At 48.5% G+C, this 12,433-nt stretch overlaps 1 protein-coding gene across 1 annotated transcript; it reads right to left on the bottom strand.

Annotated features, from left to right (window-relative positions):
- Positions 1 to 677: 677 nt before the first annotated feature.
- Positions 678 to 12,142, bottom strand: GPR83 (G protein-coupled receptor 83). The gene is made up of 4 exons (XM_090265850.1): positions 11,731 to 12,142; positions 7,399 to 7,524; positions 6,128 to 6,261; positions 678 to 3,373 (listed from the first exon to the last, which is right to left on the bottom strand). The coding sequence occupies exons 1-4, from the start codon at positions 12,109 to 12,111 to the stop codon at positions 2,749 to 2,751; spliced, it is 1,266 nt and encodes a 421-aa protein (XP_090121976.1). The 5' UTR covers positions 12,112 to 12,142; the 3' UTR covers positions 678 to 2,748.
- Between the last annotated feature and the right edge of the window lie 291 nt (positions 12,143 to 12,433).

Genomic DNA, 12,433 nt, shown 5'->3' with positions numbered 1-12,433 from the left:
CAGGGTGTTTTAACTGAGTCTCTGTTTCCTCGTCTGCAGTGTAGAAATAATAAAGCCCACCTTGGAGAAATGCTATAAAGGTAAGTGAGATCATGAGCTCACACACATTCAGTCCTGTATCTCATAGTGGATGCTTGCAAATCTCAGTTCCCTTCTTCTCCTCTGCCTTTCATTTTTCTTTCAAGTTTTCTTTTAGGCTCAGTCAGTAAATTACCCCTTTGTATAACCTTCTGTGAAATTATTTAAAACTGCTTTCCTGGGCTCTGTATGGCATATGGTAGGACAGGGGGACCCCAGACCCACTGGGGCAGATGTCTTGGTAAACACAGGTATGTGGTACACACTGCACACTGCAAGTGGGAGACCCGCTTTCGAAGCTCTAGAGGCAGTGTCATCTCCTGAATCACCAAGGAACAGATGGAGCCCTGGCTAAAACGCACAGCACAGATTCAAGATGACGGGAGAGGGGACTTGGCAGCCCGCTCAGTGGAAGAAGCACTACACCCGGAGTTCAAGGTCTTCAGCGGGTTGTTCGCCATCTCTGTGCTGCCCTGCATCAGCTGTAACACGCAGGGGTGTGGGCAGGTGCTCTCCACGCTCACTAAGTCTAACCCATGTGGATCCCCATTTTAAAGGTTACCTACTGTGGCCTAATCACACATCTGAGAAGCACAGTCCACACACAAAAAATGATTTTAATGGGACTGGAGCAATTTACAATTAAGTACTCATTACCACACACTGGAAAGACTCAAGTTTGACAAGTTTCGTATTCACAAATACAAATCACTTTTTGCTCTGAGGCATGTAGGGAATGTGGGGAGGTTGGCACAGACAGGGTACAGGCAGGAGACAGACCAAATGAGCCAACAGTGAGTCCTTCTCCACAAAAGGGCTTCTCTGTGACTCTGCCATGTTTCTAGATGCTCTCGGAGAGAGGAGGAAATTTAAGTGATATTGTGGCCCGGCCACCTGTTCTTTTTCTGTTTCATAGAATTTCTATGGCAGCATTAAGATTCTTAACACTACAGAGACTACAGGCGCAGACGAGGGAGCCATTCGGCCAGAAAAAATCCATCTGGGGCTCCCTACAGAAAGCTCTCTCTGCTCCATGAAAGTCACTTTTTTATCCACTGTTCAGAAGATGATTTTTAAACTTTATATCCTGAAATTTCCAAACACCCTCATAACTGGCATAGTATAACAAAACCTCCAGTTCATTACAGAAAAGCAAGTGATATGACCAAATTCAGTTTCAATTAACAGCCACAAGATCTAAGTGAACCTTGAACAAACCCCTTCTCCCCAAACCTCAGTTTTCCTTTCAGCTTCATATCCATGCTTTGCTCTCTGGATCCATCTGGTGCTAAAACAAACCTAAAACCAGTGACAGTGGCAACTGTGAAGCTCTATTCTGCCTGACGCATCTCTCTTCTGTGCGACACAGTGAGTCACTCAGGACCAGATGGAAGGTGATGAAAACGCTCAATCTCTGGAATGAGATTTCTGTGCCAAGTTGAGTCCTTAATTATCAGGATGCCATAGGTTTCTGTAAGTGACGTGGGAGCTGCCAGGGTGATGTGGACAACGAAAAAGCCTTATTGTTCAGACAACACAGAGAAATGGCCTGTCTAGACAGGTTGGGGGTGAGGTGTCTAAACACAATGATTTCCAGCATGTTTCAAAGCCTGCTCCCTCGTCCCCTGGGAAAGTAGGGCAATGTTCCCCACCCCTTGTTCTGTATGATTGGAGGAGAAAAAGAATTATGCTTCTTGGATGAGTTTTGTTTTCTGGCTCATCATGATGGCTGCCATCTGAGAAGAGGCACTTCAGCCAGGCCCCTGTCACCACTGACTACAAGATGAAGGCAGCCAGTCTGCTCCCAGACAGTCTTCTCCTGGGGTTCCTCTCCCACCTCTTCTGACTCGTCTGGTAGACACTGTTCCTGGGAGAGGCACTCCAGAGTTCTCTGCTATGCCTATTTCTTGCTTATCTCCACATGGAAAAGTGTAATAATGAAATGAAAAGCGTACACACAAAGAGTTGCAAATAAATCTACAGTTAACAATTTATCACAAGTTGGTGGGAGAAGGTGGTGATTTTTATTTTCTTCTTTGTGCCTTTCTGAATCTTCCAAAGTTTTAATAATAATTTTCTGTTTTAAGGAACCAAATTAGTCCCCTTTTTTTTTGTCATATATTGGGCCAGGCCACCACAGACTTGTGATTCATCTTGGCCCAATGACTTCGGAAAGTGAGGTACAAAAACGTCCATGTGAGCTCTGGCTCACTAACCTTGCACCGGTGAATGAAGCTTCTTCCAGCACAGCCCTGTGCATATGGGTCAGCCACACCCAAAGTATGACTCAGTGTTTTTTATGGATGCCCAGTGGCAGGGAGGGCAGGGAGGCAGCTGCCTGACAATTGGAGGTACTTGACTGACTCAGCCTCCATCTGTGCTGAAGTTGTCCTGTTCTCTGGCTCTGGGAACCAGGCTGATATGCCTCATAGCATTGCTGAGACAGGAATTCATACACATGTGTCTAGTTGGTTGGTGGTTTTTAGTTTTTACATCAAATGTGGCTTAGGAAGCTGAGCAGTTTCCTAGGAACTCGAGAGTCCTACAGCTTCTGCAGGAACTTGTTTCCAGCATGATGAAGGTCATGTATAAGAGGATAGGCTCTTTTCCAGGCTCTTTCCCAATCTCAGCTGGAGACAGAACCCTCTCCCTACCTCATCCCACACTCCTCTAACTCATCATCATAATAGGTTCCAGGGAGGACAAGTCTGTCTTCCCAGACTGGAGCTGGGGAGAGGGCAGGAGGTTGTTGGCTACTGGAGCCCTCCGGCCATTGCCCTTCACAGTCCAAGCCACCCTGAAAGAAGGGACTGGGGAGGGTGGCCGCTCCTCCTGAGGCTTGGATGACCTCTGGCACATGCTAAGTAATGCCTTCAGCTCCACCCTGAAGTTCTCGTTAAGCCAGCAGTAGATGAAGGGGTTGTAGCAGGTGCTACTCATGGCAAACCAATGGAAGGCGAAGTACAGAGCATTATTGGTTTGGATGACCTTGCTGGATAAGAGGAGGACGTAGCAATTGAGGGGGAACCAGCAGAGGGCAAAGAGGACCACCACCAGCATCAGCATCTTGATGGTCTTCTTCTTCTTGCGCCGCAGGGCCAGGTACTGCTCCGTGGTAACATCGCCGATTGTGTTGCACAACCATAGCTTCTTGGCCACCCGGGCATAGGCCACAGAGATGATGAAGAGGGGAAGGATATAAAGCAGGATGAAGGTGGCCAAGTCCAGGTACTTCCAGAAGAGGTCAGCTGGCTCAGGGAAGTCTGGCAGGCATAGGGAGCGGACAATGTCCTCACTGGGGGCAAGGGGAGACAGAGACAGAGACAGAGACACAGAGATACAGAGATGGGGTGGGGCATGCAATTAGTCTGGAAAGGCCTCAGCCCAAGAAGCACTAGCCTCCCCTGCACTGGGCTCCTGGTACATCCATCTCTTATAGCATTTTTGATGCTGCAGCCTAATTACCTGATTCCATTTCTGGCTTTCCCACCAGGCTGGGAGTTCCATAGAGATAAAGGATAGTCCTGGTTCTCTCTGTGTCCTCTTAATGTTGTATTATTCCTAATCCATATAGAGACCCAATAAATGTGTGTTCAATAAATGAATACAACACTGGTGTTCTTCATGTTAGAACTAACTCATCCTGGGAGCACAATGTATTCAGGAATCCCCCATTGTACTACCTGCTCCCATTGCAGAGGGGAACTAGGGAATGGGGCAAAGTACAGTAGTAGTCCCTCTCTATATCATGGTTCACTTATCGCGGCCTCACTGTATCACAGGATTTTTAAAAATATTACATTTAATTATTTATCGCGGATTTTTCACTATATCACGGGATTTTGCGGTACTATATACATATGTTGTTAAAGTTATGTAGGTTTAAGAGTGTAGAATATGTTTAAGAACATAAGTAGTATTTATAAAAGTGTGGGAAAGGTTAATAAGGGACTAGGAATGGTTTATACGTGTGTGGGAAGGGTTTATAAAGCTTTAAAATATACATAAATACTAAAATAAGTGTACGATTCCTACTTTGCAGATTTTCACCTATTGCAGGGGATGTAGAACGTAATACCCATGATAAGTGAGGGATCACTGTACATAATGGGTCTGGATAATGTGAGTAGCAATACCAGAATATATGCAGCATACCCAGTCCTCTTCAAGCTTTTCAGGAATCTCCATGTGTGTTGGAAAGCCCAGAGCTCATGTGTTAAGAATGTGCAGATTATGGCCTGCTGAATGAGGAGGCGCAAGATAGGCGCAGATAGCTCTCTAGGTCTCCAGGCTCCCATTTTGGGGAAGTGAAAAACCCTGGGGCCATTTTAAAGGCACCATTTCAATACATTCACACAAAGGAAGTCAAGTCACAAGATTTATGGCTGACAAGTCCCAGAACAGGAGTGCAATGAGCCAGGGGAAGGGTAGTCCTTCCTCCCAGGTCATCAGTGAGCAGAAGACAGAGAGCAGGGTAGTAAGCACCTATTACTTATAAGGTGGCTGAGGCAGCATTTTTTCTAAGCTCAACTCTGAGGGGGACTTAAAAAGGTGCCCAAGAAAAGCAAGACATGAATTTGTAGTGGGATCCTCAGCTCCAGTCCTTATCTCAATGTCCAGACTTGGTGTGAGTCAGGTGGTCAGACTGTAAAATACCTAGGCAGCAACTCAAAATGGCTGTTTTCTCCTCATATCAGGTGGCCTGTTGCTCTTGTTCTATGTGCTGGTGGTCATCACTAGTGAAAGAAAGAGAGTACTCTCCTTGCTTTTCTTAGCAGAAAAAAAAAAAAAATAGCCTTCCATGTGTGAAGGCAGAGGGGAGTCCGAGGGCTGATGGGTGTGGGTATGTGATTCATTCCAATATCCTAGAATTTGGAAGGGAGCCCTTTAGGTCAGTGGAAATCAGCCTTCAGTCTGTCCTCTTGACCCTGCATCTGTCACAGGAGTGTGTATGTATTTCAGAGGGGGCAGCACATGGCTACTGTGGGATACGCAAGCAGTGCACCCCATAGATCCCCTCAGGTCCCCTTTACCTGTCTAGAGTGCCAGGCCCCGAGCTCCTGCCTGCTCCCCCCAAAATAGCTGGTACCTGTGACCTTCTTGGGTGCCAGAACTACCCTAGGGCTGCGGAAGATACTCCCCACAGATCCACTAAGAACGTTTTCCCAACGGAGGCCTAGCATGTGAAAGCCCAGCTCCAGTTGCCTCGAGGCTGGTGAACTCTATCACCAGAGCTCCCTGCAGAGCAAGCTGCAGCTGTCCCCCAAATCACACCCTTCCTGAAGCTCTCCCATTTCCCTATCCTGCCTCCCCACTCCCTTACCCATTACTCTTGGAAGCACAGGCACAATGACCTTCCTTTATCTCAGGGTCTCTTTCTAAGGAACTTTATCTAAAACAACTATGAACTGACAAAAATCACTCCATGCTCATTCATTCATTCAGAAAATATGGGTTGAAGGCTGTTATGTGGAGACAGTAAGTTAGATGCTAGGGACACCAACGTAACAAAATCAGAAATGGGGCTAGCTCTCCCCAACCTTACAATCTAGTGGGGGCGATTGCCTTTATAAACTAGTAGCACACATGAGTGCTTATATTTAAAGCACTGAGTGCTTTGAAAGAACTTCTCATTCTGTGAAAGTTTATGACAAAGAAACCTGAATGGGAGGTAAGCAGAGGTAGGGCATCCTGCCTCAGACGCATAGATATGTTTTGTTTGTAGGTTGTGCAAGAGAATTCAAACAACCGCATTTGAACAAGGCATGGTGATTTCAAAGCTCGGTCTGTGAGATGATGTGCTCCCCATGACAGAAGCTGATCAATACTGAGTTGGCCTGGCAGACCAAGAGAGAATAAGAAGGGAGCTAAAGTTGTTAAGAAAGGAAGAGGAGAAAATGCAGAAAAAAATGCAGAGCATAGAAAGTGAGAGAGGCAGAAAGAACAGCTCCATGCATCAGGTGCTGGTAACTCTGATGTTACGGGAAGGCTCACGCTCCCCTCTGCCAAAGTCCTGAGTCCGCAGCTGCTCCCTTCTAGAGGATCTCACCTGTATTTGAAGGTAAATAATTTCTGGCAGATAGCATGTGGGAGTGAAAAGAAGGTAGCCAGGGTCCAGATGACTGCGATGCAGATGACACCTTTTGTGATGGAGATCCGAGGTTTCAACGGGTGCATAATGACCTGGAAAACAAGCAAACTCCATCACTGGCTGAAGAAGTTTTGAAGCAAAAGAGGAATCCAGATGACATGTCACAATAAAGCAGGTGAGTCCTAGTTATAAGGGAAAGCACCCATTAATTCATTACTGAGCCCCTGACTAAACCTCCTGACAGCCCACCCCTAGGGATAGGAAGAAGGTGTCATCTAGACTCAGAGACCCCAGGCAACCCACATGCCTCCTGAAGGTCCTATGTGTCAGGACCACATAGTGGGTGGAGAGAGATGAAGGACCCACAGCCCCACAGCAAGGCTGGTGGAGGACCAAGCCCTGGCTGGCCTCCACCTCAGTACCTGCTCCCATCTCCCCGGGATGCTGGACCCCTTAGGTTACAAAGTGCTCCCGGAGGGTCTGAGGGTGACTGTTATGGATAGACTTACCACTGATCATGGGAAGCTGCACTGACATTTATTTGGGGGTTCACAGCACTGTTTATGAAAACCATTACTAAAATTACAGGGGGCCTCAGTTCTAACCCAAGCTTCATCATTCGCCAGGCATGTGATCTTGGAAAAGTTACATATGCACTTTTCTGAGCCTCCATTCCTTGATTGAGCATAGACCCAAGCATACAACATGGGTTTACTGAGTTATAGTGTAAGACGCCTGCCATGCAGCCATCCTCTTCCAGGATGGACACTCTCAGGTCCTCTTCAGTTTCCTTCACCATGTCCACCCATGCATGTCTGATGGGGCGGGCCTGTCCCACCCCAATGCCTGCTGCTCTCACCTGGATGCCCTAGCTGGTTTTCCTCCTCAACAGCATGGGCAATGGAATGCCCATCTCTCAGCCAAAAGCCTCATCTCCAACCTATAATTATTTGCCACTCTCTTTTCATCTGTGATTTTTCAGCTTTGCTTCTCTACCCAAAAAGCAAGTTCATTCATTTCTGAGACACAAAATGCTAGCAGCGAGGCTAACTTTTTGCAGCACCTAGTACAAAGAGATTAATGGACCTAATCTAAGCACTCATACTGGTCATTAAGACAGATGCATTCATTGAAAAATGGGCTAAAATACTGTCTTACAGGTCCCCCATCCCCTCTGGACAACAACGGTAGAGAGGAAAGGGCAGGGTGTCAGGGGCGGGGGCCCTCACCTGGTGGCGGTTCACAGCAATGGCTGTCAGAGTCAGTACTGAGACATGCAGGGAGCAGTACTGGGCGAAGCGGCTGACGTGGCACATGCCCTTCCCGAACACCCATGTGCTGTTCACAAAGCGGACCTGGAACAAAGCCATAGAAGTCAGGACACAGGCCTTGATCCTGACAGCCCCCACCCAACGCCCGTGGTCTCCAAGCACATCCCTCAAAGGCCTCTTCCAGCTCCTCCCTCTTCTACTCTTCACAGCTGAACTGAGGGTCACACATGATTTTCTCTAGCATGACTCATTGTCAAGTGTTAAGTGCCCGGAGAGCGTGGAAAGGACATGGGCTTTGGCTTCAGTTCCAAGGTAATGGCCCTAGTGACATCTGCCATCATCTCTCACCTGGATCGTTACAGCCTCATCCCAGCTTTTGTCCTCCAGTCTTGTCCCCTTGTAACTCAGCCTTCCTGCCTCTACTAGTTTCTAGCTGTTTGACCTTGGGTGAGGTATGTAATTTCTCTGAACCTCAATTTCCTTATTTGTAAAAAAACAAAGGCTTAAAATCTCTACCTTGTAGGCTTATGTAAGGACTAAGTGTTTTAAAAGTCTATAAAGGGTGGGACACAGAAAGATATTATTAGAAATAAGTAGTAGCTATTTTTATGGCAATTATAAAATTAATTCTTGGCTCATATGAGTTCAGAATAATGAGGAAGACACAACTGAAAAGTCACAGCAGAGCGTGTGGGCTATGCTCTCAAATGTTGGCTAAGCAGGCCTTGCAATACATCATTTGGGAAGAAGAATCAGGGACCTGAAGAGGTGTGGGCAGGAGCAGGGGCAGGGACAGATGCTGGGGCGGGGGTGGGGGGATGGGGGGGAGAAGGCAAGCTCCCTGGGACCAAGTAAGACTTTAGGATCAGGCCTCAGCCTCATCCCACATACTCCAGGGCTATTTGCTCATTTAGTCAGTGCTTGAGCAGCTCCTGCGAGTAATGTCCCATGGCCCAGAGAGGTCAAGCATTGATTCTGACAAAGGAGCTTCCAGTCTGGGCAAAGGAGGACCCAGATACCTTGGAAAAAAACCCAGAAAGTATGTAATGTTCTACAGAAGGTTCAGGCAAAGGGCACTGGGACACCAGGCAGGGGTAGGGAAGGGCAGAGACAGAGAGATGATAGAAAAAATTAGAGCAAATCAGAAAGAATACTGTGTAGTGGTTTATGGCAGAGTGTTTGCCATTTATACCTGTCACCTTGGGCAATGCACTTAGGCCCTATGAGTCTCACTTTCCTCATCTATAAAATGGGGCTAACCCTTTTCACATGCCTGTTATGAAAAGCAAACAAGAGATACCACATACAAAGTAGGTACAACAGTACCTAGTCTATAACTCTGCTGTCATTATTAGGACATGAGACACTTGAGATGAGCTTTAAAGAACAGGTAGGATTGCATATGTGGAGATAAGACCAAAGTACTACTTGGCACTGGATCTGAAATCTCAGGACCAGTGTAGGGAATAAGGGGTGGAATGGTTTGGGCTGGAGTGTGTGGAAGAGTTATAAGGGACAAGTCTGGCCACATCATGAAACTGGGCAAGCAGATCATGGAGTTTATTATCTTTGGAATAAGCAGGGAGGAGCAACATGAGGCTTCTGAGCAGTCCAGTAACATTACAGAACTAGAAATCTTTAGCTACGCCTACTTCTCACCTCCCATATTCAATGCATTACTCGAGCCAACCAGTGCTACATCAAAATGGTTTTCAATCCATTCCCTCTTCTTCAGTCCCAAGACCATGACTGTAGTGGAAGCCCCCATCATCTCTCACCTGGACTGGTAGAGCCTCCTGAGACCTTTCCTTGACCTCCAGTCTTGTCCCCTTGTAACTCAGCCTTCATGCTGCTGATAGTGTTCTTCTTAAACCATATTGTTACCTTCCTGCTTAGAATCATCACAACCCTGAGGACAGATACCTTATGAGTACCCAGGCCCACTCAGAGCCTGGGCCCAGCCTTCCTTTCTGGCTCACCTTCCCCTCTCCTCCACCCTGCTGCCTCTTCCACTGTTCTTCCTGCCCCCATTGCCCCAGCTACAATGAGCCACTCAGCGGTCCCTCCACACAAGATGAACTTTGATGCCCCTTGTCTTTGTTCTCCCAGGTCCCTCTGTCTGCATTGAACATTCATCTCAACCTGGGAAATATCTACTGATCCTGGCCTCTGAAATGTTATGTTCTTTGTAAGGTCTCCTCTGACCTTCTTGTGGGACTCTGGCAGGTCAGAATGAATGACTCCCTCCTCTGGGGTCTGCCATAGTCTGTGTATGTCTCTGCCATGGGCACTGTAAATCACTGTTCTCCTAATGACCAGAACTAGATTTTATGCTGATATAGTGCATAAAGAGGACAGCAACTGAGACCAAGGAGGAAGGGTATTGTCATCAACCAGCCTGAAGACACAACATCTCATCCAGTGGAGGAGCCTGGATGAAGCCTTAGAAGACCCTCCCCTCAATCCTTTCACTCTCCCTGGCCAGCACCTTGGAAGCTCCAAAAGGAGTTGGAGTGGGACAGGTATGTGGATCGGTTGAAGGCCACACTGTTTTAGCTCAAAATGGAAATGATGCTGGGTTCTCGGGACCTTGACATCCCCTCTCTCATAGGAGATCCTCCAGGGCAGGGGTTGCCAGCTCTTGGCTGCAACCTGGCCTGGGATCTGTGGCCTCCCTCCCTCCACACACACCTCATGTCTGTTACAGATCTAGCCATGCATTCTGCTCTGGGCAGCAGCACAAGGCCATGTCCTGGGACACTCTAGTTCTCAGCATTGCAGATTGTCAGCTCAGAAACCAAGGGGGGAGTCAAGAGGAGTTAGAGATGCACTCTCTTGTGCTTCAAGACAGCAGAGAGAGTGTGGGGAAGGGGGACTAGGGTATTTAGAAGCCCCTTTGTCCTTGGCTAGTGCCTAGAGGATCCTGTGGCAAGGAATCCTTTAAATGTAGTCTGGAAGGACAACAGGAAAGCCCATGGTTTGGGGCAGTGGCAGCTTAACATGGTCTAAGAGTACTCCCTGGCCCCACTCCTGAGTGGGTGGTTTAGTGGACAGACATATGGACTTGAGTCAGGGGAAGTAATTCTCATTCTGGCTCTGCCAATTTCTAGCCAAGTGACCTTGGACAAGGGATTGAATATCTCCGCAGCTTAGTTTCCTCGTCTGCAAAATGTGAATAATGTTCTCATAAGTGAGGACAAGGGAATGTAGTTTTAAAATGTGACAAGGACAGAGACAATGAGATACAGAGAGATATGAACAGATACTGCTTTGGTAATAACTCAGATTCTACAAACTATTATTCTACATATTGAAAAAGATGTAACTCATGCTATAAAACATAAGATTTAGCTGTCATTTTCATTGTTCAGTCAAAGCTCTCATAGTTTCAAATCATCCATGAGCATCTCACTCCCCAGTCACAGAGGGACAAAAATGACACTGCTAATGCTCAGCAGCCAAGGCTTGGGGAGGAGGCACACATGCCAGCCATGTGCAGGTGCCCCAGGTCAGCCCCAGCTCTGGGGCCCAGTCTGTTTCCCAACACAGACTTCATGCACAGCATCACTGTCAAAGCACAGACAAGAAATGCAATGAAAATAAGTGGTCTAGGAAAATGCACATAAGGTTCCATTAACCATTAGCAATTGCTTGATAGTTCAGCTGTGGCACAAAGCAGCATCCTGGAGGGGGTATATTTAATAGGCTGCACTTTGGTGGGGGGCGGGGAGGCAACCTAGCCATCTCTGCTGACATTTCAAGGGGCTTCGATTTACTGCTCAATTATCAAACAGGCTCCTGCGCAGTGACATTACAATTAAACAGGAAATGGTCATTCATTCACAATTGGCTACAGACCACAGGCTGCAGACGCTCTGGCTTAGAAGGTGGGAAAGCCAGAGGGAAGGAGGGAAAGACAGAGGGGGTGGGGGGAGAGAGAACACACAGGACAAGAAGAATCGGAGAGAAAAGGAGAAAGGTAAGGAGACAAACATGGAGACGGGCAAACAGGCACAGAAAGAGTCACAGAGAGGAAAAAAGATGAAGACAGAGAGAGAGAGACACAGACAGACAAGAGACTGACAAAAAGACTAAGAGGATGAGAGGGCAAGAGAGAAAAGACACTAAGAGAGATGAAGACAGGAAGACAGGGGGAAGAGGAAGAGAGGCCCAGAGAAAGAGGAGAGAAGGGGTGGGGAGTGCAGGGGTGGGCAGAGAAGGACGAGCCTGGAGAGAGAACTGAGAGCGAAGGGCCTGAGAGCGCGCGGAGCAGCCTGGCCCCGGCCTTACCAAAGTGAAGGGGGTGTTTAGAAGCGTGATCATGAGGTCGGCGATGGCCAGGTTAACGATGAAGAGGCTGGTGGCAGACTGCATTCGCTGGTTCTTGAAGATGACATGACAGACCAGGACGTTGCCAAAGAGCGAGAAGACGATGATGAAGGAGTAAGCCACGATGAGCAGGGCTTTCACCGTGGGGTTCTGGGACTCGGCCCCGTAGCGCCGCCGGCCCACAAAGTTTTGCCAGTCGGAGAAGGTGTAGTTGTTCCAGAAGTGCGAGGCGTTGGGTGCGGCCAGGGCCGCCGCCAGGCCCGGATCGTCCTCCTGGCCCCCGGGGCGCCCCGTGGCTCCCACCAAGGGGAGAAAAAGGAGCAGCATCCACTGAGGGACCATTTTGCAGGAGCCCCACGCCTGGGACGCTGTCGTCCGGATGCCCCCTTGGGCTGTGGGCTGGGGAGAGGAAGGGCGCGGTGGGGTGGGGGGCGGTGCAGGGGAGCGTGCGGGGACAGACCCTGGGCCTTCCAGCGCCTGGGGGCAGGGGGAGCCCCTCTCGCTGCTGGCCTCCAGCCCGGGATCCGCCCGCTAGGGGCTGGTGCCGCACTTTTATGTCTCTGCGCTCCCGAGCTGCGACCAAGCGCCTCTGCCGATTGGGCAGCGAGGCGTCTCTGGCGACGACGGTGACGCGCTCCAGCTTGGCCCGCGCCGTGGCTGCTTC

Source organism: Furipterus horrens, unplaced genomic scaffold (genome assembly GCF_987537825.1).
Source record: "Furipterus horrens unplaced genomic scaffold, mFurHor1.1.pri manual_scaffold_2, whole genome shotgun sequence".
Classification (NCBI taxonomy): Eukaryota; Metazoa; Chordata; class Mammalia; order Chiroptera; family Furipteridae; genus Furipterus; species Furipterus horrens.
This window is presented reverse-complemented; position numbering and strand designations above follow the sequence as displayed.